General features: G+C 35.7%; 1 protein-coding gene across 4 annotated transcripts in view; it reads right to left on the bottom strand.

Annotated features, from left to right (window-relative positions):
• HEATR5A (HEAT repeat containing 5A) overlaps positions 1–27,050 on the bottom strand; it is a 109,452-nt gene that overhangs the window by 18,411 nt on the left and 63,991 nt on the right. For 3 of the 4 annotated variants that reach the window (XM_028114879.2, XM_028114880.2, XM_088024648.1), the window contains exons 20-31: positions 25,934–26,123; positions 24,875–25,044; positions 19,554–19,692; positions 17,261–17,440; positions 14,196–14,435; positions 12,497–12,678; positions 11,094–11,162; positions 8,625–8,804; positions 6,214–6,436; positions 4,269–4,517; positions 2,479–2,606; positions 842–989 (exon numbers count right to left, since the gene is read on the bottom strand). In XM_028114879.2, the coding sequence (XP_027970680.1) occupies positions 842–989; positions 2,479–2,606; positions 4,269–4,517; positions 6,214–6,436; positions 8,625–8,804; positions 11,094–11,162; positions 12,497–12,678; positions 14,196–14,435; positions 17,261–17,440; positions 19,554–19,692; positions 24,875–25,044; positions 25,934–26,123 (2,098 nt within the window). The remainder of the gene's footprint in view (positions 1–841; positions 990–2,478; positions 2,607–4,268; positions 4,518–6,213; positions 6,437–8,624; positions 8,805–11,093; positions 11,163–12,496; positions 12,679–14,195; positions 14,436–17,260; positions 17,441–19,553; positions 19,693–24,874; positions 25,045–25,933; positions 26,124–27,050) is intronic. The other variant, XM_028114881.2, reaches the window with a different exon arrangement.

The following is a 27,050-nucleotide window of genomic DNA, read 5'->3' as shown; positions in this document are numbered from 1 at the left end:
CTCCTGCTTCTCCTTCTCCCTCTGCTCTTCCCTCTGTGCTCACTCTCTCTCTCAAATAAATAAAATCTTAAAAAAAGAAAAAAAAAAAGAATGTGAACCTGATAGGTCCAGCTCCAGTGCCTACCTTGTACTCTTAAGTATCGATAATGGCGGGCAGAAAGATATGAACCAAGGTCCCTAATGTTTTTTAAGAAACTGCCATGCCTGTTCAGGACTGCCTGCCTCTGGGACTTCTTTTACATGACAGAACAAGTCTTTGTGTTTTAAATCCACTGTCAGATTGAGTTTTCTGGTATATGTAGTCAAATGTAATATTAAATGATAAACTCATTAATACCAAATTAGACTTATAAACAAGCAATTTAATCACTTTGCAAAACATAAGTCATTAAAAAATAGTCAGCAGTTATGGGGTACTTGGCTGCCTCCATAGGTGGAGCATAAAACTCTTGATTTCTGGGTTGTGAGTTCGAGCCCCAATGTTGGGTGTAGGGATTACTTAAATAAAGAAAACTTAAAAAAAACCTGTCAGTAGTTCTTCCATGTACATTGGTAAACACTTATACTTAAGTACTTAACCAGTATAAAGGATTTTTTCTCCCCTTCCAGATTTTGTTAAAATTCTCATTTTCCCAAGGAATACCTTAGCTACTAACAAAATCCAAGCTAACATGTAGAGGTGGATAAAAGGACTTAAAACCATACCTAGAGAGGTTTCATTTTTATTACACACAAAACATTATCAGAACAACAAAGACATGTAAGAATACTTTAAAAAAGTAATGTTGATTAATGTGATTATAGTAATATGATTAATTTTGCATTATGGGTTAACATTCACCTTCTGCACTTCGTCTTTTCTCCTTGACATGTTCCTGAGCTGCACAGATAATCTGTCTTACCACTTCAAGTGAAGCCAATTGAATAGAAGGTGATTCTCGGGTCAAAATTACTCGATGTAGTACATTCAACAACTCGATGCCCAAGTCCTATCATAGAAAACATTTAGGGGAAACTATTGGAAATCACATACTTCTTTTTTAAAAATACCAATATTAAATGACATGAAAAAGTTCAAAAAGAGAATATTAACAAATTGCTCACAAAAAATAAAGGTGTATGTACAATAAAGTTAGGTAACACTTGTTCCACTTTAAATTGACTCCAGATTGGTTTTTGTCCCACCTTGCAGGAGATGGCACCATGACAAAAGATCGTTTTCACAAAGGCCTGAAAATGGGAAAATGGAAAGGGAAACTTCCAAAGCAAGGTGAGAAACCTAGCTAAAAGAATAAAAGCACTGCCATCCAGACTTCCAGATCTGCACTGAAGTTTTCTAGTAATAACAAAGATTGATGGAGAAGGAAGACATTAAAAAGTGGTAAGTTAATAAGCATAAAATGGATATCCCTCTAAAGAATAAAATACACTGGGGCGCCTCTGTGGGCTCAGTTAAGCATCTGCCTTGGGCTCAGGTCATGATCCCAGGGTCCTGGAATCGAGCCCCATGTCAGGCTCCCTGCTCAGCGGGGAGTCTCCTTGTCCCTCTCCCTCTGCCCCTCCCCCCACTCGTGTGTGCTCACTCACTTTCTCAAATAAAATCCTAAAAAAATAAAATAAAATACACTGGACAAATAGTCTCTTTTTCGGCTTTTCTTTTCTAATGCTTACTCTGGTGGCTTTCTTTCATCTTTGAAAATAATAGAGTAAATCTGTCTTTACTGTACTTGTTTTAATATACAGAATAAACAAGAACAAAAAGTTCAGAATTTATTCAAGTACAATCCCAGTCAGGGAAGACGCTGATTAGTAATTTAAACCTAATAAACAAAAGTGTTAACAGGTTAAATTATAGTCTACCTAGAGAGAAAATCATAGTTTCTCCTAGGAAAGATGTTAAAGAAGTGCCATACTTTCATAGTGATCCTATTATCATGGTCACAACTGGGTCAGATATTAGTGTCTGACTCCACCTATAGGCTAGCCAGTAATCTCTTTAAAAACCAGGAAGAACAACTCAGCCAATAGGAATACTCTGTAATAGACATAACTATATGAACCAAGTAGATTCTTTCTTGGGGAAATGGAATAGAAGATACAGATGTATACAAAGAACAGGGTGCACTGAAGCAGAAAATCAAGGAATTCTACATGTAACTAGTGGCTACTCTACTGGCCACTTCAATACAGTGCCCTCCCCTCATTGCTGAAAGTTCGACTGAAGAGGTGGTACTGAGTGGTTAGCAGCAGAAATCAGTGCAGCAGAAGCAGAGACAGAAAGCGGCAGTCAGAGGCATTACTGCTCCTGGGTCTGCACAGTTCCTGACAGCGTTCCAGTTCTGAGAGATCAAGTCGTGCAGCAGTTTAGTTTTCTTTTACTTCTCTGTGTTCATTTTCTGTTTGCTGTAGTAACCTGAACATGTTTTTATTCCTGTTCCTTGAAAACTACAGAAGCCTAACAAAAAAATAAGAAATCACCTGGTCACTGCCAATTTTAGATCTGGGCCAAGGAACATCTAGAAGGGCCTGTAATGCATGTAAGCAAGCAGTAATGCTTTCCATGGTTGCATCTGAGCGTAAGGAACAGAGAAATTCCACACTGATCCCTGCAGAAAACAGAAAAAGAGGAGGCTTCTTTGAGATTCTTAGTTCATGAAGTTAAGGAATCCATTTTATATTTAGATAAGATATACAAATAAGCTTGGCAAAAAGGTAAAGTAAAAAACCACAATGAATTTAAGACTAAACAATTAAGTAATAAAGCAAGTCTTTTAGGGGCACCTGGGTGGCTCAGTTGGTTAAGTGACTGCCTTCAGCTCAGATCATGATCCCAGGGTCCTGGGATCTAGCCCTGCATCGGGTTCCCTGCTCGGCAGGAAGCCTGCTTCTCCCTCTCTCACTCCCCCTGCTTGTGTTCCCTCTCTTGCTGTCTGTCTCTGTTAAATAAATAAAAAAATCTTAAGAATAAATAAATAAATAAATAAATAAATAAATAAGTTTTTTTAAAGTAGGACCCACGCAGAGCTTGAACTCATGACCCTAAGATTAAGAGTCACATGCTCTACCAACTGAGCCAGCCAGACGCCCCAACATGTAGAGTTTCATAACTTTATTCTTACTTACTTTATTCTTACTGAGTGATTATCATGGATCAAGCACTGCATCTTTACATATACCATTTCGTTTCATTCTCACAATACCTGAGGAAGTAGGTACTTTTTTATTTTTTTAAGATTTTTAAGTAAACTTTACCCCCAACATGGGGCTCGAACTTAAAACCCTGAGATCAAGAGTCCCACGCTCCATGGTATTATTAACATTCTTTCTGACAGGGAGATGAGCACACAGAGCTTAAGTTATTTAATTTACTCAAGGTCAGTTACAATGGAGTATACAAAGAATTTGAACTGAGATAGTCAAATTGCATAGCTTATGCCCATAGTAACTGCCATCCTTCATTCTCTAAGTTTGTTTTTAAAAAGCTCTTGTCTCAAGGCAAATGGAAACAAAATTTTAATATACCCAAGGATACAGGAAATTGTGGTCATGTCTGGCCTGAGAAGGAATAATAATAGAAGTTCTGTGAACCATAAACCTTACTTAATTTAATCACGTATCTTTGTAACCCTTATATTTCATTTAATTAATAATTTTTTTATAGGTAATGATCTAATGGGTTGTTTTCCAAGAACTAGGTAAAATATGAAAAATATTTCTTTCATTTATTCTAGAAACTATTTTAGAAAGATATTTCCCTTTAAAAATGAAGTTCCAGGAAAGCCAAAGAATGGGTTAAACTTCATAACCTAAAATGTCATCTCTTTGACCTTAAATATTTGCTTGCAATTTTATACCTTTGAGTAGACTTTCTTAAACCTTGCAATCCTTAAGAACACAGATAGGAGGTTGGGGGTGGTGCATGCAGGTGGACCCCCTCAGTATATTGGTATTTTTTAATATAGAGAGAAAGAAATTTAAAAAATTTATAGACACCACATGAATCTTTTAAAAATTGTGTGGAAAAAACTAGGATTGTTTTATAATTTCTGTAATTCATTCAACATGATGCTGAAGCCAGCCTGTAATGGGATTCCAGACTTAATGAAATCTGCAATTTTATAAAATGTATACAAGTTTACTCAGTTATATCAAGTTTATCACTAACACCTAACAAAGATGAGATAATAACCACCAAGAGCTGATAGGCAGTAAGGCACAATTCAAGAAAAATTCTGTAGGATTGGAAGCTTGTTAGCTCTTTTACTGACCTAAAATAAGATGGAATCTATCAGTGCAGACATCCTCAGGGGACTTTACCGTAGCCCCAGATGATGAACCCTGACACATGGAAGTTGGTGTTACAGGTCTTGAGAGATGAGATGCTCCTTCATCCGGGTCAGCAACAACAAAGCCTGTGCTGGTAAGCCACAATGCTGTAGCATGCAGGATAAGTGCCCAGGAGTTGTAATAATGCAATTTTGCATTTTCACTAGTCTCTGCTGTGTAGAAAGCACCACCTACAAAAAAAGCAGAAGCAGTTTCAGGAGGAATAAAAGAGATTAGCTCCCACAGCATTTTCTCTCTTCGGTGTTACAAGATAACAGACCGTTCCCATCATCTCAAAAGTTCCTTTAAGGAATTTATGCGATGTGTGTTTGAAACAAATACTGATACCCATTTACCTACTTATAAGATTAACATTAACATTTTTTTTTTTAAAGATTTTATTTATTTATTTGAGAGGGAGAGAGAATGAGAGATAGAAAGCATGAGAGGGAAGAGGGTCAGAGGGAGAAGCAGACTCCCTGCAGAGCAGGGAGCCCGATGTGGGACTCGATCCCGGGACTCCAGGATCATGACCTGAGCCGAAGGCAGTCGCTTAACCAACTGAGCCACCCAAGCGCCCCGATTAACATTAACATTTTGCCTTTCTTAAATCACTTACTTATTAAAAAAAAAAACAAAAAACTCTATAAAACTTTGTTAACAATCATTAATTCTTATCCCTCATTCTATAACCACTTTCCTCAAGTCAGTGTGACTCACTCCCACGATAGATGTCTGTATTCATAAAAGATGTTTCACAACAGATGTTTGTAGTTATAAATAATATGTGCTCTTATTTTGTGTTTAACTTTACTTAACAGGCACCATCTTTATGTAACTTTTTTGAACTTGTGTTTTTTTCACCTAATTTTATGTTTTTGAGATTTACTCATGTTGATTTATATCTGTCATTCACTAGTAGCTGACACACTATGCCAATAAATCAGTTTATTTCCATTTTGATGCTACTGAAAAGTACAATAAACACTCCTCTCTCACTGTGTATAATTCCAGTTAAAATTCTAATAGAAGTTGGCAGGCTGACCTGAAATTCGTATCAAAGAGAAAAAAAAAGGCATCTAGAATAACATCAAGAATAAAAGTGGCTACCAAATACCCAATCCATAAAATGCAGATTAATAACTGACTACAAAACTAGATGCCTATCCCATTCCACACACAATCTAGATGCACTAAAACCCAAATTGTAAAGTACAAAACTGTAATGCTTCTAGGTCTTTATGATCTTAAATTAAAAAAAAAAAATTTATCAGGTATTACACAAAACCACAGACCATAAACGACTGACTACACTAATTTTAGAGAGATAAAAGAATAAGCTATAGACCTGGAAGACATGCAATCACAAAAGAATACTAAAATTAGATAAGGGATTAACAAATCAGTAAAATCATGACAAATACCAAGTAGAAAATGGTCAAGGATTATGACTAGATGATTGATGGAAGAAGAAACTTAGCCCATAAACCTATGAAAAAAGGTTTTCAATCAACTAAATAACAAAATAAAACAATGAAAAACTATTTCATATCCACCTAATGGACAGAATTTATTAAGTATGACAACATACAATAGTAGAAGATCTAGTGAAACAGAAACGTACTGTTATATGTTGGGCATATAAATTTTTACAACTGCTTGGAGAGCAGTTTGGCAGTATCTTGTGAGGTAAGGTGTGCATGCCTTATTACCTAGCAGATCAACTTCAGGGTATCTACCCTGAAGCAATTCTCACATCCTTATTCTATGAATGGAAATTACTACGGGGAAAATGTTTCAGCTAAACATTACTTGCTAAAGGATAAATTTTGAAAAGTTACTGATTGTCACTCTAGGAATTATGTACATATTTTACAAACCCCTTACCTTCAACAGGAAGTTGGGAGGCAAATTCTGAAGGCAACGTTAAGAGAGCAAAATCCTGAAGTGCAGCAAGCCAGAGCCTACTCAATGTGCCCAGGTCTGTGTGGACTAAGTCAAGCAGTCCGTCTGACGAATACGACCCATTTCTGACACTCTCTTCTGAACAGGTGGTAGTCTTCAAAGGTTCTCTGTGGCTTTTATGTCTTTCTACAGCAATTACGTAGACCTGTTACAGGGTTAATTTGTAAATAGGAAGATCTTGTACCCATTAATAAGGTGCTATAATATTTTTTATCTTGCCAAGGAGACAGACCTTACCTTTGAGCATACTGGATTTCAAATGCACTCTGATACCAAGAAGGTATATACATGTAACCACACATACAAACTGGGGTAGAAAGATCCAGAAATATTCCCTTCAATGAGATGCATTATGGATAGCAAATACTTGACAAATATGTTACCGCTCTGCATTTTTTTTTTTAAAGATTTTATTTATTTGACAGAGAGAGACACAGCGAGAGAGAGAACACAAGCAGGGGGAGTGGGAGAGGGAGAAGCAGGCTTCCCGCGGAGCAGGGAGCCCGATGTGGGGCTCGATCCCAGGACCCTGGGATCATGACCTGAGCCAAAGGCAGATGCTAACGACTGAGCCACTCAGGCGCCCCCCATTCTGCACTTTTATATCCTGACAGCTATAACTAAATGATCACAACATTCTTCTCATTAAGCCTGGTTATAGCCCTATAATTCACCACAACATATAGCTTCAGGCACCCATTTCTGAACTGCAATAAGTTGAAATATGGAAAATATTTTCTTTCCAAGTTACTACCAAATCACTACAAAAAGTTTACATAAATAGATTGAACATGGACTGTTTATATGACTATCGTATGTGGAAGTATTCAACACAGGAAATAGCATGTATTACGCCTCTACCTACAACTCTAAAACCCAAAAAGCACTGAAAACTAATTATAATCTGGTGGCAAACTTGACTGAATTTAGGAGGCCATTTATAGTCTCTATTCGACATAGTGTGAATATTCAAACATTTTATTACAGATATATTAATGTGCTTAATTATAGATTCTACGGTATTGCCACAATTTCCTGGAGGGATACATGGAATATGCACTGTATTACTTTAAAAATTTCCCCAAATTCTAGGGGCGCCTGGGTGGCTCAGTTGGTTAAGCGACTGCTTTCAGCTCAGGTCATGATCCCGGAGTCCCAGGACTGAGTCCCGCATCGGGCTCCCTGCTCTGCGGGGAGTCTGCTTCTCCCTCTGACCCTACCCCCTCTTGTGCCCTCTCTTTCACTCTCTCTCTCAAATAAATAAAATAAAATCTTTAAAAAAATAAAAATTTCCCCAAATTCTGATTTCAAAATAAATCTGGCTCCAAAAATTTTTAGATAGCAGATTATGGACCTCAATTATACACAACCTGTTGGTCAGTCATTATTTTTACTGAAGGGAAAATGGGAGGTAATGGGCTTAAGTAAGAGCCTAGAGATTCAAATTATTTTAAGTACACTATATAAGTAGAGAATTATTTATAAAATAGGTTACAGAGATTAGAAAATTTGTTTGCTCTACTAAAAGCAAATGTTTAAAAGCATACAAAGTTGACTATTAAAGATCATTAGTTCCAGCTTACTAAATCTAGGCAGAACTACTTCCTAACCAAGGTTTGTCAAACCTAAGTAATGACAAAAATAGACTCCAATCTTCAGGTTTTAATTTGTTTAACGGAGGAAATGCTTTCTTACATATTGGTTAATGCTCTCAGTTGCAATCTGAGACTATATACCTTCATCAAAATGATATATTGAACTTAGGGTGGCTAAGTATGGGAATTGTTGAAGCCTCAAGAGTGGGTATATATGAGTGCATTATATTATTCTATCTACTTTCATATATGCTCACACATTCTCAAAGTAAATTTAAAAATTATATATCTTTCTTCCTGATTAGAAAAGTAGATAAAGTTAATAATTTCCCTGTAATATTTCATTAATTTTGGAAAAGAAAATGATTATTTAATATTCAAAAGCCATTCTTTTAACGCTAAAATAACACTCAAGTATGTGTACAGAATTGATAGAACATATAAACAGACCCATATTTCCAAAATTTAGATTTCAATAACAGTTGATTTCTGGTTGTTCTGTCTCCCTGGCTCATGGCTGCCCCTTCTTAAAATAGCAGATTATAGACAGTAAATATTATAGAATGCTTGGTTAAAAAAAAAGAAATCAATGAGCATATAAAGAAATCTCATGTTGAAAGTCTTTTGTTAACCTTAAAAAGGGACTTAGTTGTATTTTAAATAGTTAATTTCAGTTTATAGCCTATGGTGTTTATTAACAACTTCTAAAATTCCAGTTATAAATGGAGAAGCACTAACCTCTGCCCAGGCTTTCAGCACAGCTAATATTTCCATGGTAGAGGCACTTTCATTATATAAGTGACTCAGAGCCTCTTTTCCAGCCTGTATTTTTGTTAATGATGAAACAAGCAACTGATGAACTCTTCGGAGATCATTAAGGTCACTTACAACTCCACTTGCTATCCAGGCACTGCAAACCTGGTTTTTAAGAAAATCAAAAGTTACATTTAAAAATTATAGATACCTCCTTTGTGAGTTCAGCAGAGCTGCCCATATCTCAGGAATCTAACACACTGAAATCATCTTGCTATCAGGAAACCCAATGGATGCTGCTGATTATGCCAGTCAAAAGCCAGCATTTCAAAAGGGAACAAAGTCTAAGGTTGAAGCAAGGAAACCAGTGTTAATAAGTAGATAAAGCAAAGAGTTTCAGACGTTATTAATATGGAGAAATGAAGCTATGAAAGGTACCACTTTCATAAATGTTTGGATTAACATTTGAATTAAATCTTCAGTCTTGATTATTTTATCTACTTTAAACGCAGAGATGGTGTGGTTAATTAGTATAACTGTTGAAAGATAAAGAACTTAATATTTAAAACCCTAATGAAATTTTATTTTGAAAAAAGATACGGAAAGTATTTTAAAACAAAACATTATTAATAATTCTCCAATGCAAACAGTTTGCTCAATTATCAGAGGCTGTCTGGTTTTCTTGGATGTCATAGTATTTCTCTTTTCCTAGAGAAAATTAATTTTTCCTCTTCCATCTATTTATTCAGTTCCTGTCTCATTTCACAAAAGATTTTAATGGCTTAAAACAAGAACACAAATAATGAAGTGGTAGTAAGTCAGAGACTCAGCACATTTATTTGAGAGAGAGAGTGAGAGAAAGCAAGAGAGAGTATGGAAGGGGAGGGGGAGGGGGGAGAAGGAGAGAGAGAGTCTTAAGCAGATTCTGTCCTGCGTGTGGAAGCTGAAGTGTGGCTCAATCTCACAACTTGAGATCACCGCTGGAGCCAAAACTGAGTTGGATGCTTAACCAACTGTGCCACCCAGGTGCCCTTGGTACAACATTTAATACAGTTCTTTGAATATTCAAGGCACCAAACACATCCTAAATACAAGTGAATAAAAGAAAGTTGAAAGAATGGACTAAATTTAGTTTATTCCATTATGTTTATAAATAATTCAATTCAAGCCAGTTCTGCTTTTAATTATTGCAGGTCATTTGAGTGTCTGACAATCATTCCTAGAAAAGTTACTTTAAAATTATATATTATAATAGCTCTTAGGGGCATCTGTGTGGCTCAGTGGGTTAAGCTTCTGACTTTGGCTCAGGTCATGATCTCAGGGGCCTGGGATTGAGAGCCACGTAGGGCTCACCACTAAGTGTGGAGTATGCTTCTCCCTCTGCCTCCGCTCCCCCACACCCCTGCTCATGCTCACTTGTGCCCTCTCTTTTTCTCTCAAATAAATAAAATCTTTAAAAACAAAACAAAAAATTATATATTATAATGGCTTAGATACATGAAAAAATGCTCAGGATCACTTGAAATATAAATCTAAAACTATTCTAATATAAATCTAAACTATGTCTAAAATACAGACAAAAACCTAAAAGTTTGACAACTTACAGTATTGTTAAGACTGTGGGACAACAGGTATTTGCATACAATGCTGGGAGGAGTTTAAATTGGTAAACCCCAAAAATATAGTCTTTAAACCAGCAATTCAATCTTGTAGAATTTACCTCACAGATACACTTGTACCCAGTAAAGTGACCTGTGCGGAAAGTCATTTACTGCAGCAATGTATGTAATAGCAGAAGATGAAAAACCCATACATCCATCACTGGTTAAATAAATTATAACATATCCAACAGTGGATTACCATGTAGTTACATGAAAAGAAGGGGAAATTCTCTAAATTTAAAAAGTAAAGGGAAAGGGGGCGTCTGGGTGGCTCAGTCATTAAGCATCCGCCTTCGGCTCAAGTCATGATCCCAGGGTGCTGGGATCGAGCCCCACATAGGGCTCTCTGCTCAGCGGGAAGCCTGCTTCTCCCTCTTCCACTCCCCCTGCTTGTGTTCCCTCTCTCTTGTTGTGTCTCTGTCAAATAAATAAATAAAATCTTAAAAAAAAAAAGAAAGTAAAGGAAAAGGAACAGCTGAGATTAATGGTTAGACAACTATAATGTAGAACCCCTGGTATCAAATACTAACTGGATAACTGCCTCCTAAGAGAGGGTTGTACTTCTTAAACTTTGTCTGTTTATTTATTTATAAAGATTTTATTTATTTGAGAAAGAGAGAGATTGAGAGAACAAGTGGGAGGAGGGGCAGAGGGAGAAGCAGACTTCCTGTGGAGCAGGGAGCCCAACGCTGGACTCGATTGCAGGGCCCTGGGATCATGACCTGAGCCAAAGGCAGATGCTTAACCGACTGAGCCACCCAGGCATCCAAACTTTGTCTTTTTAACCATTTACCTGACATGCTTTGGCAGTGACATCAGGTGGCGTCTCCGAAGAGAAGGCTGGCCTAAGTGCCGCTCCTACCTGGCAACAAATGACATGAAATATCAAGCATCAATAAGTAAGATAGCACAAACTCTCATTTTAATATTATTTTAAAATTATCTGTTTATAATAGGTATTCCAGACACCTATTGTTTCTGCCTGTCCAGTATATCTTCTTTTAGATAAGGGCACCTCAATTTTCCTTTGGGGAACCTTCTCTCTTACCCACTCTTTGCCCATGTTGTTGCTACAGAGCTGAGAGCCCTGCTTGACTCCAGGGACCCAAGCAGGGGGTTATAAAAGGTCTTCTGAAGATGTCTGCTGGGAAAACCGGGACAGAAGCACCGTCTCTTTTTAAGACCGGGTGCTAAGAAAGGCATCTTGATAACACCTGGGGAGAGCAAACTCGAAAATAAAGCCAGTGTAGAAGAAAGCAGAACCAACTGGGATTCGTGAAAAAAACTTTCCTTTTCAGCTTAAGGGAGCTGTAATTTTACTTCTATCATTTGCAATTTTTTTAAAGCAAGTTCTATGCCCAATGTGGGATTTGAACTCACGATCCTGAGATCAGAGTCCCATGCTCTACCCACTGAGCCAGCCAGGCACCCCTCATTTGCAATTTTATGAGGGCTAAAAATATAAGAGAGCTCCCCTTAAGTTGAATTGTAACATTTCATGCTAATATGGTAGTTCTATTTAACTCCTATCCCTCCCTTTTGCTTCCTCTCAGAGCACACACAGGCATTTCCTGCTGGGAAATGGGATTTGATGGAGAGAGCGGACTGGTGAATTGCTCCTGTCTCCCTAACTGCTACCCCACAGAAGCTGCCTCTGAATCACAAGGAGAGGTAGGGAAGGATGAATGATGGGATGTGTGTGATGGAATATGCGAACATTGTTATCTTCCTTGTTCTTCCTACATTGTTCAATGCACCAGTGAAACATCAGTTATAAAGATTACAGAACCAGTAATAGGAGCCTGAATTCTTTTCTAAGCTGAGAGGAAAAAAAGGAGGTTACATTTATTCCAGGAGTGATGATTTTAAGACAAAATATGCATGCAGCCTAAATGGAATATTTAGTAATGATTTAGTGTTATCTTAAGAATATTCAGATATTTTGTAAAGATTTTAATTAGCAATGTCCTTTATTCCCCCCAAATTACCAAGAAGGTTTTTTAATTATTAAACTGTAACCTTACAAAAGACCTGTTTTATGTACCACTTCGCTTTTACTTGAAGATTTCTTCTTCAAACATATGCTTCTATATAATGATTATCCTGGTGATATATTAACCGAGACATATACTCATTTACATATTGAAAAGTGACATGCCCATTAGTTTCAAAAACTCTTGAACAAAAAGTGCTTACATTGGCTTGATACTGTTCCAGAATCACATGACCTGGAAACTCCGGTTCTGGAATAGCTGCAAATCGTCGAATAACAACTAACAGTGTTTCAAGGCCAGAAAGACGGAGCTGGTCACTATGATCCGTGGCAGCCATAAAGGCCATGCGAATTAAGTCGGCAAGATGTAGCACCAAAAAGTCATCTACAAGATTAAAAAAATCTTATCAAGAAAAAGCATACGTTGGAACTAAGATTTACGTTAAATGATCATTTCTCCTCCTTATAATTTCAGACTTTTCTAGATTTTCTTTTAAATACCTCTGATTTGATTTACTGTTTCACTGTACTGTTTGTTAAATACAGACTTTAAAGCTGGATTTGCTGCACTACTGCAAATAATCACATACAAAAAAGTCCCAAGGCAAACAATTACGCAGCTATTCAAAAATCAAAGACAAAATCAGCATCCTTTAAGAGTGCTAACAGTACCTTCAAAAACAACCTTTTTTCAGACTTTCTGATAAAAGCACATTAGAAGGTATTTAGGAAACTTTGGGTATTGATGAATTAGGCAGTAATTAAATAGCATAACAGTAATTATGTCAAGTTGAAGCTGAAAGACTTAAATGTTCCTTTTGAAAAACATAGTTTTATGTGGTTCTTTATATGGACTAGATTATGTTATTTCTGTATGTCTTAACACATACACAAATGATAGGAATATAAAAAATATTTGTAGCTATAAAATTATAAATGAGAATTCTTTTCATGCCTACAATACATTCTTTGGCATAATGATTCTACTGGGGAGAGACACAGGACAATCACTTAACAATATTTCAACAATAAAACGTTCAGGGGTACAACTAACCTTTACTCAAAATATACCTGGGACTAATTTTAATAAGAATGTTATAGGTCACAATGAAGAAACCAACTCACTTAGTAAGTGCCAATTACAATTTTAATTGGGAAGAAAGGAATCAGTAAGCATCTATGATATACTAATTTTATACCTATCAGTATCTAGAATAGTGCTCATTACAAATAAAGAGACTCGATAAACATTTGCTTGAAAAATCACTAAAAAAGAGATACCTAATTCATACTCGCACACTGGCAATAGCAATATTTTGTTATATAATTCTTTCGTCTGGTAAAAAATATATCTATGGCATTTAGATATGTGCACTGTGTCTTTGAACACAATGTGCTTAAGTGAATTCAAGCTGTAGTATGTACACATACCCCTTTAGGTACAAACAATAAAACTGAATAAAAAGTCAAAGTGGCCTTGCAAGCAGGTTTACGTTACATTGTGATAGGCTCTAATGTTTTCGGGGTAATATCTATGAAACCAAAATAATCGATAAGCAAAAATACTGTAAGTTGTAATTCAGAAAATAAATTTTGGGGGTAAGCTAATGCATGTACTACTTTCCAAGAACATGCTTATTTTCTATAAACTTAAGTCATGCACAAGTCCATTAAACAAAAGTGAATGACAATTTAAGAAGCTAAATCATTGAAAATGTGTATAAACATTAAAACTAATGTTTTATAGCTTTATAGCTTACACAAATATTATAGTCGAATTCATAACTGATTTGGAAGAATACAAACTACTTTCTAGTTTTACTTCTTAAATTAATATTAAAAACATAAGCAGACAACATTTCTATGTATATCCTTTGGTCTTTTCATCTTTATGCCACTTACTTCTTGAATCCCTTTTTTTCATTTCTTGTGCTAAAGCAATGTCAAAATGTGCGCTGTGTGCATTCTCACACTGGTTAATTATCCTACAGACACACTCGGCAGCAAAGACTCTAGTAGCCCAATGGGGATTAGTATATGGATATGATTTATCATCATTTCTGGTGGTCAGAACTGAGGCATCATCCCCTTTATCTCCTTCCTCTTCTTGCACTGTATCCACACAAGTTACAGCTGTAAAGTCTTTTATCAAGGGAGAATACATGTAATTACAATCAAATGTAAGATACATTTATAAAGGAACACAAATGACTTCAAATTCATACTAGAACTGTTGTTGACCAATCATACATCTTTAACAATGTAATGTAATCACGTAAAATGTAAAATGATCACATCTAATAATCACAGACAACACTGGTATCTAAAGAAATGCTCTAAAAATGTTCCAGGTCAAAATGACAGAGTTGTTCGATTATATTCGAAGTGAAAAACCAAACATGACATAACAGACAGGATACTAAATACTAGGATAATTATCAGTCCCCACTACGTAGACAGTTATGCTTAAGGAAGCTCAACATGCTCTGCTATGGAGCATGGTGGATTGCACTAGGGAGGCTGTTATAACACTAGGGTCTTGAACAGATTTAAGGTTCCCGAACCCACCGAAAATGTCTGAAAATATTTTTCTTAGGACAGATCCACTGCTGTCATTGATAGTCTCATATTGTCATAATGGCCAGAGCCAGTGAGGAGTGAATCATCATTATTATTTTTTTAGACAGAGAGCGAGAGTGTGCGCGCGAGCATGGGGGAGGGAGAAAGAGAATCCCAAGCAGGCTCCATGCTCGGTCAGCAGCACAGAGCTCAATTCAAGGCTGGATCTCAGGACCCAGAGATCATGACCTGAACTGCAATCAAGAGTTGGGTGCTCAACACATTGAGCTGTCCAGGTGCCCCATTTCCTCTTTATATTAACTGTTAACTTATTAACTCTGTTTAACTTGACTTAAAATGGAATTAATGCTATAAAAAAAAGCAACATTTTTTTTCCTTAAATTATCTTGCATGTCAACATATTTTGAATGTGTTATGAAAGCAAAGATGTCACAGAATTATGCAAAGTCTTGTCTTAAGACTAAAATAATAAGCCAAAGACTGAAATGCATGTTTTCCTAAGAAGGGATTCAACCAAACTACAAAGGATAAAGAACAAATGGTGAAGTAAAATTGAGCAAGTAAGCTCAAGGAGTGTGAATATAAGATTAAAAAAAAATAGGTGAAAAAAATAGGTGAGATATCAGAAAAGTATAATCAACCTATCAAGACACATATAGATCTTCTTTCAAAGGAGAAGTCCTTGTAAGTTCTCAAGTAGTGGGGATAGAAGAGAGCCTTTTAACAAAGGAAAACATGTAGAGCACAGTAGTTGAAAGAGCAGATATAAATCATTGGAAGGGAACAGGACCAAGGTAGACAGTGGAGAATGTAAAAAAAATTTTTTTTAAATATCTTTCTTCCTTTCACATATTTAAACACATTAAATTATAAGGCTTGAGTAACTGAGTTTAAGAGCTACTGAAATACAAAGCTGGATTTTATTATTTTATTTTAAAGATGTTATTTATTTGAGAAGGAGAGAGAATGAGCGGGGAGGAGCAGAGGGAGAGGGACAAACTGTGCTGAGCACGGAGCCATATATGGGGCTCGATCTCACAACCTTAAGATCATGACTTGAGCAGAAATCAAGAGTGGCACACTTAACTGACTGAACACCCAGGTATCCTGGAAGCTGAATTTTATTTTATTTTTTTTAAAAGATTTTATTTATTTATTTGACAGAGAGAGACACAGCAGGAGAGGGAACACAAGCAGGGGAGTGGGAGAGGGAGAAGCAGGCTCCCCATGGAGCAAGGAGCCTTATGTGGGGCTCGATCCCAGGACCCTGAGATCATGACCTGAGCAGAAGGCAGCTGCTTAACCGACTGAGCCACCCAGGCGCCCGAAGCTGAATTTTAAAGTCATGGAGGGAAAGGTTTGAATCCATTTGTGTGTGTTTTTGGGCAAATTACTTAACCTTTCCAAGTCTTGTTTTCTCTTGTGTAAAATGGAATAATACTGCCTACTCATTGGATGGTTAAATGACTAAATCAGATAAGTATGTATAGTACCTGGAACAGAACTGATTTGTCTCCTTTCTTCATCTCATTTATTTTCTCTCTTACTCCAAAGATAAATTTGAGACTCACTAACACTTATACTGACAAAGACAACAGGGAAATAACATTGTTTTCTAACCCTGTTTGAAATCAACATTATTGAGTGCATTGAAACTCGCCTGCTCAAAATGTTGCAACTTTAGGGCACCTGGGTGGCTCAGTTGGTTAAGCGACTGCCTTCGGCTCAGGTCATGATCCTGGAGTCCTGGGATCGAGTCCTGCATCAGGCTCCCTGCTCAGCGGGGAGTCTGCTTCTCCCTCTGACCCTCTCCCCTCTCATGCTATCTCATTCTCTCTCTCAAATAAATAAATAAAATCTTTAGAAAAAAAAATGTCGCAACTTTTGATGATTTTTCTATTAAGCTGATTTGATGCAGTCCTTCAAATATTGTATGTTTGGGGGCATCTGGGTAGCTCAGTCGGTAAGCATCTGCCTTTGGCTCAGGTCATGATCTCAGGGTGCTGGGATCAAGCCCACATTGGGCTCCCTCTCCCTCTGCGGCTCCCCCTGCTTATGCTCTCTCTCTCTGTCAAATAAATAAAATCTTAAAAAAAATTATAAGTATGAAAACAAATGATGGAGCTACTCAAAGTCATGACATCACTTTTATAGTATAAATGACTACTTTTTAGTTTGTTTTATACAGGGAAGTCATAAAAGATAATCAGAAGAATAAAAAAACCCCACAGGCTTAAGTGTTAGATGGAAACACTAAAATCTTCATTTGAAAAAAGCAATAAGCAATTACAATCCAAATACTCAGACAAAATGAATTGTCACCAGCAATTTTATATATAACGTTTTCACTTTCAATTTTATTTCAAATGGTAACCACTGATACTTACCAGCTGATGCAGCAAGTACATCTTTACAAAGCTTTAACCAGAAGGAGAGCTTATCCACTGCCATAGATGTAAGCATATGATTTAAAGTCTCTTTGATATCATGGCATAACTTCTGATCTGTTTCTTTATCTAGTAAGGTCAATAATGCCCCTTCAAGGCCCACTTCTCTGATGTTAGCATCTGACAAGAAGAAAATCAATGATCTAAGTAATACAGAAAACAAAACTGCCATATGAGAAGCACACATATTCAAAAGTTATTAAAATATTACATGCAAATATTCTCATTGCAAAGTAATAAAGCACCTCAAAGGAGAAACATAAGCCTTGGTCTAGCATCTACTTCCTCTAATTCCGGAAATGCCAAAAGAACAAATAAATTTTCTCTTGAAAATTTAACTTACTTAGCATTTCTGAAAGCATTTAGATTCTAAAGATTATGCTATTATTACACTATTTTGAAAGAGAAATTATCTTTTAAAGACCAGAAGGAGGCATCACTGGGATAAAAGGTACAGCACAGGGAATATGTCATTGGTATTATAATAGCATGGTATGGTGACAGATGAGAGCTACACTTGTGGTGAGCATAGCATAACATAAAAATGTGTTGAATCATGATGCTGTACACCTGAAACTAATTAACACTGGGTGTCAACTATACTTCAATTAAAAAAAAAGATCAGAAGGAGGCAGCAGGAATGTTTCCGATTAGGAGTCGAAAGAGACAGAACCATTGTAATGTGTGAGTCATGGCTGGATCCTATATTTGGGTGGTGGTAAGGGAGGGTAGAAGGAGTCATAAAGGATATTTTTTGGATAACTGGGGAAATTTGTGTAAGAACTGCACATTTTATGATTGCTACTAAATCAGTGTTGATTTTATTAAGTGTGGAAATGACGCGTGGTCATGCAGGAGAATATTATGTATTAGGGATGAGTTGTCATGATGTCTGCAGCCTGCTTTCAGATGGTTTGGCAAAGGTCTTGTATATTTGGAAAGAGAGGAAGATATATAAAATGAGTGCCATAAAGATACTAAGTAGGTGAATATATGTGTTCACTGCACATTACTTCTAACTTTTCCTTTAGTTTGAAAAATTATAAAATTTAAAAAAGGGAATTATATAACAAGTTCTTTACTGTATTTTACTCACATAGCTAATTCAAGAATTCTAGGAACATATACCAGCATGTTTACACAATCAAAGCCAAAGCAAAAGATGTGGATAATTTCAGTGGTGAATATAAAGTGAAGGTCACTCGGGCGGAATATCCCACGATTAAAAGATTAAAATTTCTCTAGTTAAGGTAAGTCATCAATTGTTCTCAAATGAGTTGTGCAAGCTTTTTGATGACTACTATACTAGTTTAGCAATGTTGATTAACTCAAGCCAGAGTTAAAGTTTTAATATAATAACAAACTAATTTAAGAAGCACAGCATGACAGTAAAACACATTGTTGTGTGCTTTAGATACTGGAAAGCTTTGTGAAGCCTGAGACCTTCTAAAAGTGTGACAGCACTTTGGAAACTATATACATAAAAGAGTAAGATATTGCCATTCCTATTTTTGTAGGTTGTTTGAATTTGTGTGCATATTTGGGTTACACACATAATTTTAAAATAAGAAATCCTTTAATTCAGCCCTAAAATAAAGAAGAGGCGTAAAAACCCTCTAACCTGAAGAAAACTCATCTATGGTAAGTTTTTTATTAAATGAGATTTCGGAGGAAGAAAGGCACATATGGTAAATTACTTAAAGACTAAATCCAACTTCAATTGATTGCTGTGAAAAAACTTGCTCTAAAATTTAAGAGGCTCTCAAATTCATTAACAGGGATTATAAAACATAGGTAACAGATTGCTGGGCTCCACTCACAGATCTCTGGTTAAGCAGATTTGTGATGGGGCCCAATCATTTGCATTTTTTACAAGTTCTCAGTGAGGTGGGTATTGCTAGTTCGGGGACCTAAGTTTGAAAACCATTGCTCTAAACCAGTAACATTACTGGTTGGAATGATAGTAATTGTTAGCAACTGTCTCTTGTAGCAGGTTTAAGACATTATATATTAACTTTTAAATTTCATTTTAAAAACACTGGGGAGGCTATGTGCTATGGTGAGCGCTGTGAATTGTGTAAGACTGATGAATCACAGACCTGTACCACTGAAACAAATACATTATATGTTAATAAAAAGAAAAAACAAACAAAAAAACCCTTATGTTTATATGGAAGACGTAAGATTAAAATAATCATTTAAGCTGGAGATAATGGTGATAAAAAAGAATTACCTGGAGTCAACTCTTTTCTGCTATCCTTAGCAAGCATAACAGCATGTTCTGAAACTTCAGCTGCTTCCCTCTGTACAAGCTGACGTAAACAAGCCAGTACTGCTCTTCTCAATAACAAATAGGGACTACAAAGATTCACCTGAAAAATACCATTTGGGAAATGAAAGAGCTGAAATTCTTGGTGGCATTTACATTAAGTCTAACAGATATTCACTGGATCCTTCCTGATTCTGTCCAGCCCATCACTGTGCTGGATGCAGTTTATTAAATACACAGAAACTTCTTCAAACTATTCCAGTACATATTTTTATTATAACTTAGACATAGCTTGAGGAGTAGCACATGTACTTGACTATGCAAATATTCATAAACAAATCCAAGCAGAACCCTCTCGAGTTTTAGAAGACATAAAATTTATGAGTAAATATAGTTTTGAGATAAAAGAAATACAACTGAGAATTTATTTGTAGCTCATATGTTTGTGCTCATGCAACATTATAATGTTTTATGATCCTCTAAGTAGAAATTTTTACTAAATTCATATAAGCAGTATAGCATACTGGTTAAAAGTGAGGCTCTGGAGTCAAACTGCCTCAGTTTGGGTCCTAGATCCGACACTTACGAGCTGAGTGACCTTGGGCAAATTATTTAACCTCTCCGTGCCTTAGTTTTCTTACTTGTAAAATGGAAATAACACTACCCCATGTCACAGGGCTGTTGCAAAATTACCACAAAGAAACATGCAGAAGGGCTTAGCACAGTACCTGGCAAATAATACGTGTTCAATAAATGTTATTATTAACTATTATTAACAGTCTCTATCAATAGTATTTTATTCAGATGCCATACAGAGTAAGTAAATGCATTTTCAAATAAAAGCAGAGAAGAGTTTTACTCAGAAAACATATTCACCAAAAACACTCTCTAGAGATACACATTAGAGACAAATTTTACATACATGTATATCTATTTGTATATGGATATGCATATATGTACATAGACGTGTACATATTTTAGAGATATAGAATATTTTTGCTCATAATGACTCAATACATATTCTTTTTACTTAGTATTTGAACAAGGTAAATCTCAACAGGTTTTATCTACTGAAGTAAATGATATGATTGTGATATACCTTAAATGAACAATTAAAACAAGTCAAAGGTTCTGGATACAAATTCTTACTCAGTGATTCGTAAGTAGAATAAAGTATAGAGTTCTTGAAATTTATTTTTTTCTAACTATGAAAGTAAAGACCAGTTTAGTGTGGTTTATGACAATGTTTATGTGTCTTACGCTACTGATTTTCCAAGCAAAATGTGAGAACAGCATAATTCTTACAGTGATCTTTCTTTAGATCTCGTGTATGTGAGAAAAACAGGACTGAAGTAGGTGAGTTTGTTGAAAAGAGCAGAGGAAAAATTCTGAGAAAAAGAGTAGATGGTGACAGCTGGTTTTTGATATATAAGAAACACATGCAAAGAGAGTGAAACTCTAAATTTTATCAGAGGCCAAAAGACAGAAAAGATTTGTGAATGTATCATCAGTGAAACATATGAATGGGAACTGCTTATAAATATATTCTATTACACCCTCAAGTCATATCATGAACTCAAAAGTGGAAAGAGGAATGCCATTCACAAAGTCTCAAGTTAATGTCATCCCAGTCACAGAACCATTGTTAGAAACTAGTACATAGGATGGGAGAGGAGTTAAAATGTAAAAAGATTAAGTTTACTCATGCCCAAAATTATGGCTGTATTTTACAACAATGACAAAAAAGGCATTCTACGAGGCAATTTTAAAGAAAAGTTAATGAATCTACTAGTTATTTTCACTGGAATTTTACAAGCATATAATACAAGGCAGGTGCAGCATTTATTCAGGCTGGTCAAACACTCTTTTAGAGAAAGCATGCTTAAAAGTACTCTTTACTTGTTTGGTAGAAAAAAGGTTGAAGGTGGTCACACAAGCAAAATGGAACACTTAATATCTCCATGTCATTCTCCAGCATTTATATGGGGAAGAGGAATAGAGTGAGTTAAGGCAAACAAACCAGGCAGGCAAAATATAGAAACTAAGTCAAACTGTAATTACAATTCCTTTCTGAAATGAATATATAAATCAAAATGATGCAAAATTAAGTGCAAGGAGTGAGTGCACCAGCTGGAGAAGGTTAGGGAGGATTTATTTACAGTGGTATTAAATAAACACCATGTAACATGCTATACATACTGGACTTTGCATTAATGGTTAGCTTAAATAAAGAGATGCAGGGGAAAACAACATGTACAACCAAAAAAAAAAAAAAAATAAAGACACAAAGAAACAGCACTGCAAACCTCAAAAATAAGTTAGGAATTGAGGGTCAGGGACCTACCAACACAGAATTATCCAACAAGATCTCCTGCACAAAAACAAATGACAGACCGGTCATGACAAAACCAAAAGATAAATACTAGGATGACTTTGACAACAGTCAGCTAAGCATTAAAATATAAATATTGATAGAGCTATCATTCAAATTGGCTTAGCCTCAGCTTTAAAAATATTGCCACAATTACTTCATTTTCCAACTTTAAAATATGAGTTGAGCTAAGATCTTGGAAATAGTCAACTCAAGATGTAAAGATATAAAATATACAATAACTTAAAAAATGTACATTTGTTTAATTAGGTTTTCCTTTGGAATCTCACATTAAGCCTCAATAACAAAGCCAGATCAAGTAGACATGAGTATTAAAGGAGTGATCTGGATTGCATTCACATGAGCAAGTGTCCAGCAAGGGATAAAGTTAATGGTTTACCTCATCACAAGTTAATGATAGATTTTTTATTCTTGGAAGCCAACTTTTAAAACTGAGAGTACTCAGAATTGCTAGTGTAGCTAAGACCAAGTTCAGAATGGAAGTTAAACAGCATGCAGTTAGAAGAAAACTCTTTCCAGTAAGATTCTTTCCTAATGATGAAATGTATTCTGAATATTCAGGAAGTTTCAATTAATATGAAAACATTTCATGCTAAATAATTAAATTCTCTGTACAAAAGAAAATCTGACCATAAAGTTGTTAAACAGGAAAGCAAAAGCAATTTTCTTACTACAGGGAATACTTTAAAATATAATAAATCCAGGGTGCCTGGGTGGCTCAGTCGTTACGCATCTGCCTTCGGCTTGGGTCGTGATCTCAGGGTCCTGGGATTGAGTCCCACACAGGGCTCCCTGCTCAGTGGGGAGCCTGCTTCTCCCTCTCCCACTCCCCCTGCTTGTGTTCCCTCTCTCACTGTGTCTCTGTCAAATAAATAAATAAAATCTTAAAAAAAAATATATATATATATAATAAATTCAATCTAATAAATTCAGAATATAAGCTTACTAAAAAAATTAAGACATAAAATTAACAAACTATAGTGATAGCAATTTTTAAATGATTTCTGTAAGAAAATCATTTTACAGCTTAAATAAGAGTAACATAAATAAGATTTGTTAATTGTTAATTTTGATTTTCTCAATTGCTCTGAATGTTCCTAAAACAAAAATCTGATAGTGGTCTCTATTCTTCTTTATATGTAATCTTTCTCAGTCCGGGGGAAAAAAAAAAAGAGTAATGAATTTGATCAGATCTAATTCATCAAGAATTAGTAGTAAGTTTTGTTCTTTATTTCCCAATAAACTAAGTAAATGAATTAATGCATCAGTTAGACAAATTTCAAAAGGCTACCAGTGGAAAATTTCTACTATAATTCAAGAAAAAAAAAGGCAGTATAATGGAGTGAAAGTTTGATCAACTTGCAAAGGAGTGGCTATTTTTCAGTAACTGGTTTTGGTGATGGCTCTTGGAACAGAAAGAATAATATTCCTAGGGAAAAGTCATTGAGTGGTAAAGGTAAAATCCTTCCAGTTAGTGCTATTTTCTCCAAAACATGTTTGACCCAGACAGGAACCAAGTTTCTATGAGAAAAGTCAGTCACATCCTCTTTTTAAGAGTCTTATGTAACTTTGTGAAAATCACTATGAAGATTAATATAATGTATAAGTTATATGTTAAGAAAATAAAAACTATGTATTAAGTGGTTGGGACATGTGCCTTTACAGGCGGCATCTTGTGTAATCCTTGTGTTCTACAGACAAGGTAGCTAAAGCTGGAAGAGGTTGTGGGACTCCCCTAAGGCCACAGAACTAGGAGATGGTAGAACTGAGATTAAGAGCTAGCCATTAAGTGGGCGCCTGGGTGGCTCAGTTGGTTAAGTGACTGCCTTTGGCTCAGGTCATGATCCTGGAGTCTGCGGATCGAGTCCTGCATCGGGCTTCCTACTCAGCAGGGAGTCTGCTTCTCCCTCTGACCCGCCCCCTTTTCATGCTCTCTCTCTCATTCTCTCTAATAAACAAAATTTAAATAAATAAATGAATAAGATCTTTAAAAAAAAGTGCTAACCATAAGTATAAAGTCAGTAAGAAATAAAGAAATGGGGACTGAACTACAAGTTGAGAAACTGAATTCTAGACTTAGAGCTACCACTATACCTAGGTACGTAACCTTGGGCAAATTATTTGACTTTTTGGTCCTTGATTTATCTTTTTTATTGGGAAGGTTGGTTTTAATAACATTTGAGGTTCTTTCAAGGTCTGAAATGCTGCATATTCTGCCTCAAGCTTGTAAATGAAAGGTCTGTCTAAAGTAATGATTCTCAACTGTCATGTTACTAATGGGAGTGTGTTGTGGACATTCTAGGGGCAGAAATGTTTAAAAGCAATGGTGTTGTTTTAATTCCAAATGTAACTCAATTTTTGAGGCAAGTCCAGACAGAAACTGATGATACTCAAGGTAATCTTAAAACCACTGACGATTATGAACCACTTCACCAGAACTTTCAGCATTCATCTTGCCATATTTATTAAACGTATTATTAAAACCCAGATATTGATGGATATGCCACTAGAATATTAAGGAAAAATGTTATTTGCCCATCTGGGGTGGAGAGAACTTTATATGTAATTATGCAGAAAAAAGGAAGGAAAAAACAAAGACATCACATAAACTTTTCCAGGCCCTATGGCATTTATACAGTATCAGGGACATTTAAGCACCCTCTATATGTTTATTGACTAATGAATAAATATTCCAAATGTTAAGTTCAACACTAAGAGAAGAAAAATGAATATATGAGAGGTTTAAGATGTGATTACATAAGAGTTGGCCCTACCCCCTAAAAAAAAGACTAGAACTGAGAGAAAATAGCTATTGTACACAGACTAGAGAATAAATAAACCTAAGTTTCCAATGAAAAAAAAACTAAGGACTCACTAATAATTTTATACTCACACAGAGGCAGCTGACCAAGTTAGATAGGTTGACATGTCTTGGAGCAAACATATGAAGCTGCTGAAGGCAAGAAATGGCCTGAGCTTGAACAAGGCAGTCTGGATTATCTTGCATCACTGCACAACCCAAAAGACAGGAAGTCCTTAAGGTGGAAATGGAAGTACTATTACCTAAAAGGAAAGCAGAGAGCTTTGAATAATTGGTCTATGAAATCATTCATCTTTAAGCATATATTACTAGGTTTAAATTTTTTTTTAATACCAATTTTAATCTCAAGGATCTGTGAAATAAATTTCTTCTACAAAAGCAGGGATAATCCAGGTGACAGATTTTTAGGTTATGTTAGTTATTCTTACTCTGAAAAATTTATGTCAACATAAATCATTAGGCAAACAAGAACCTAAGACTAGGTTATATCAAATTTTCACGAAAAGGAGAATTAGAAATGGCTAATGAACTTAGCCCTGCTTATATTAGTTGAGTTGCTTTCAAATATTAAAATCATAGATTTTACATTTGAACAGATCAGATTATCTGAGCTTTGGGACTGAATCACTTACTTCTTAGAAGAGATGAGTTCTTTAAACTATTCCACTTGGTGTCTATCACCTTAATTGTTAAGGGAAGCATTTAAAAAAATATATCTAATCTTTCTAAATATAGTACTCCTTGTCTTTTCAAGGTAAGAGAAATCACACTGAATGGCATTTCACAAAATATATGATCACCTACTATGTGTCAATCACAAAGGCTTTTCAACTTTTCCCCCATTTGATAGAGAAGGAAACCAAAGACCAAAGATTTTCCAAAGGTCACTGAATTAAGTAGTGGTGGAACTTACATTAAGTTTCCTCGTTTCTATGTTATGTTCTATTATGTCAACATTCAGAAGTCAACGTCTTCTTCCCAAGATGTCTCTCAACATTCTGCCCATGGATTTGCATAGAACATTATACTAAACTTCATTTCACTGACAAGTATTTGAGTCAGTAATAAGAAATGAATTCATTTTCTATGTACATTCTTAATGTAAAACATCACAAAATGAGTTATGCATACCCTGTAGTTCTGGACCCAATGTAGTAATAAGGGCATTCAAACAGCGACCAAGACTTTGGTGAACTTCAGCATGAGTAGGAGGCACATTTAACAATAACATTATAATAAGAGAAAGGGTGGGTTCCACATGCATATGATAGAGTGGGCCAGCAGAATCAATTATCAATGATAGCGAATGTAGTGCCCAGGTCTGTAAAGACAGAGAAAAACAATTTAAAATGCTACAGCAGCATTAAGAAACATAAAACACAATGAATTGTTCTTTGTTGAAACAAGTGATAAAGTAACAGCAAAGTAAAGTAATTTGTGTGCTATTACTAACCTGGAAAGAGAAATAGAGAACATAAGAAGTTTAAGAAAAGATCTAATCATCTAATTTAGAATGATAAACTGAAATCTCAGCACTAAGAATTCCAAGTCTATGTTTGGTTCTTTAGCTAACAGCCTGAACTGAATCTAGTTTGCTGAAAATTGTTTACTATTTAATCTATGTGAACAAAAATTCCAGTTTTTAAAAGATTCAAAATAAATAAATATTCAACAAAATCTACCAGTACATGCAGTAATATGGACAAATCTCTTGAACATAATGTTGAAGAAAGCCAGACATAAAATAGTACATACCATATGATTCCATTGATATAAAGTATAAAAGCAGGCAAAACTAATATATGATGTTGCAAATTAGGATAGTGGTTATCCTTGGTGGGACAGGTAGTAACTAGAAGAGAACATGAGGAGAGTGTTTGGGGTATTGATAATGTTCTATTTCTTGATCTAGGTGCTGGTTACATGGTGTATTTAGTTTGTATACTTTATTCACAGAGATGCACACTTAAGACAAGTGTACTTTCATAAACATATAAAAATAAGTATATGTATAAAATAAGTATATATTATATGCCTGGGTGGCTCAGTTGGTTAAGTGACTGCCTTCGGCTCAGGTCATGATCCTGGAGTCCTGGGATCGAGTCCCGCATCGGGCTCCCTGCTCAGCGGGGAGTCTGCTTCTCCCTCTGACCTTCCCCCCTCTCGTGTTCTATCTCATTCTCTCTCTCAAATAAATAAAATCTTAAAAAAAATATATATTTCTTTATAAAACAAATGAAATGCCTTT

Source organism: Eumetopias jubatus, unplaced genomic scaffold (genome assembly GCF_037043125.1).
Source record: "Eumetopias jubatus isolate StellerSeaLion01/CBP00866 unplaced genomic scaffold, mEumJub1_p1.0 scaffold_7, whole genome shotgun sequence".
Taxonomy (NCBI): Eukaryota; Metazoa; Chordata; class Mammalia; order Carnivora; family Otariidae; genus Eumetopias; species Eumetopias jubatus.
This window is presented reverse-complemented; position numbering and strand designations above follow the sequence as displayed.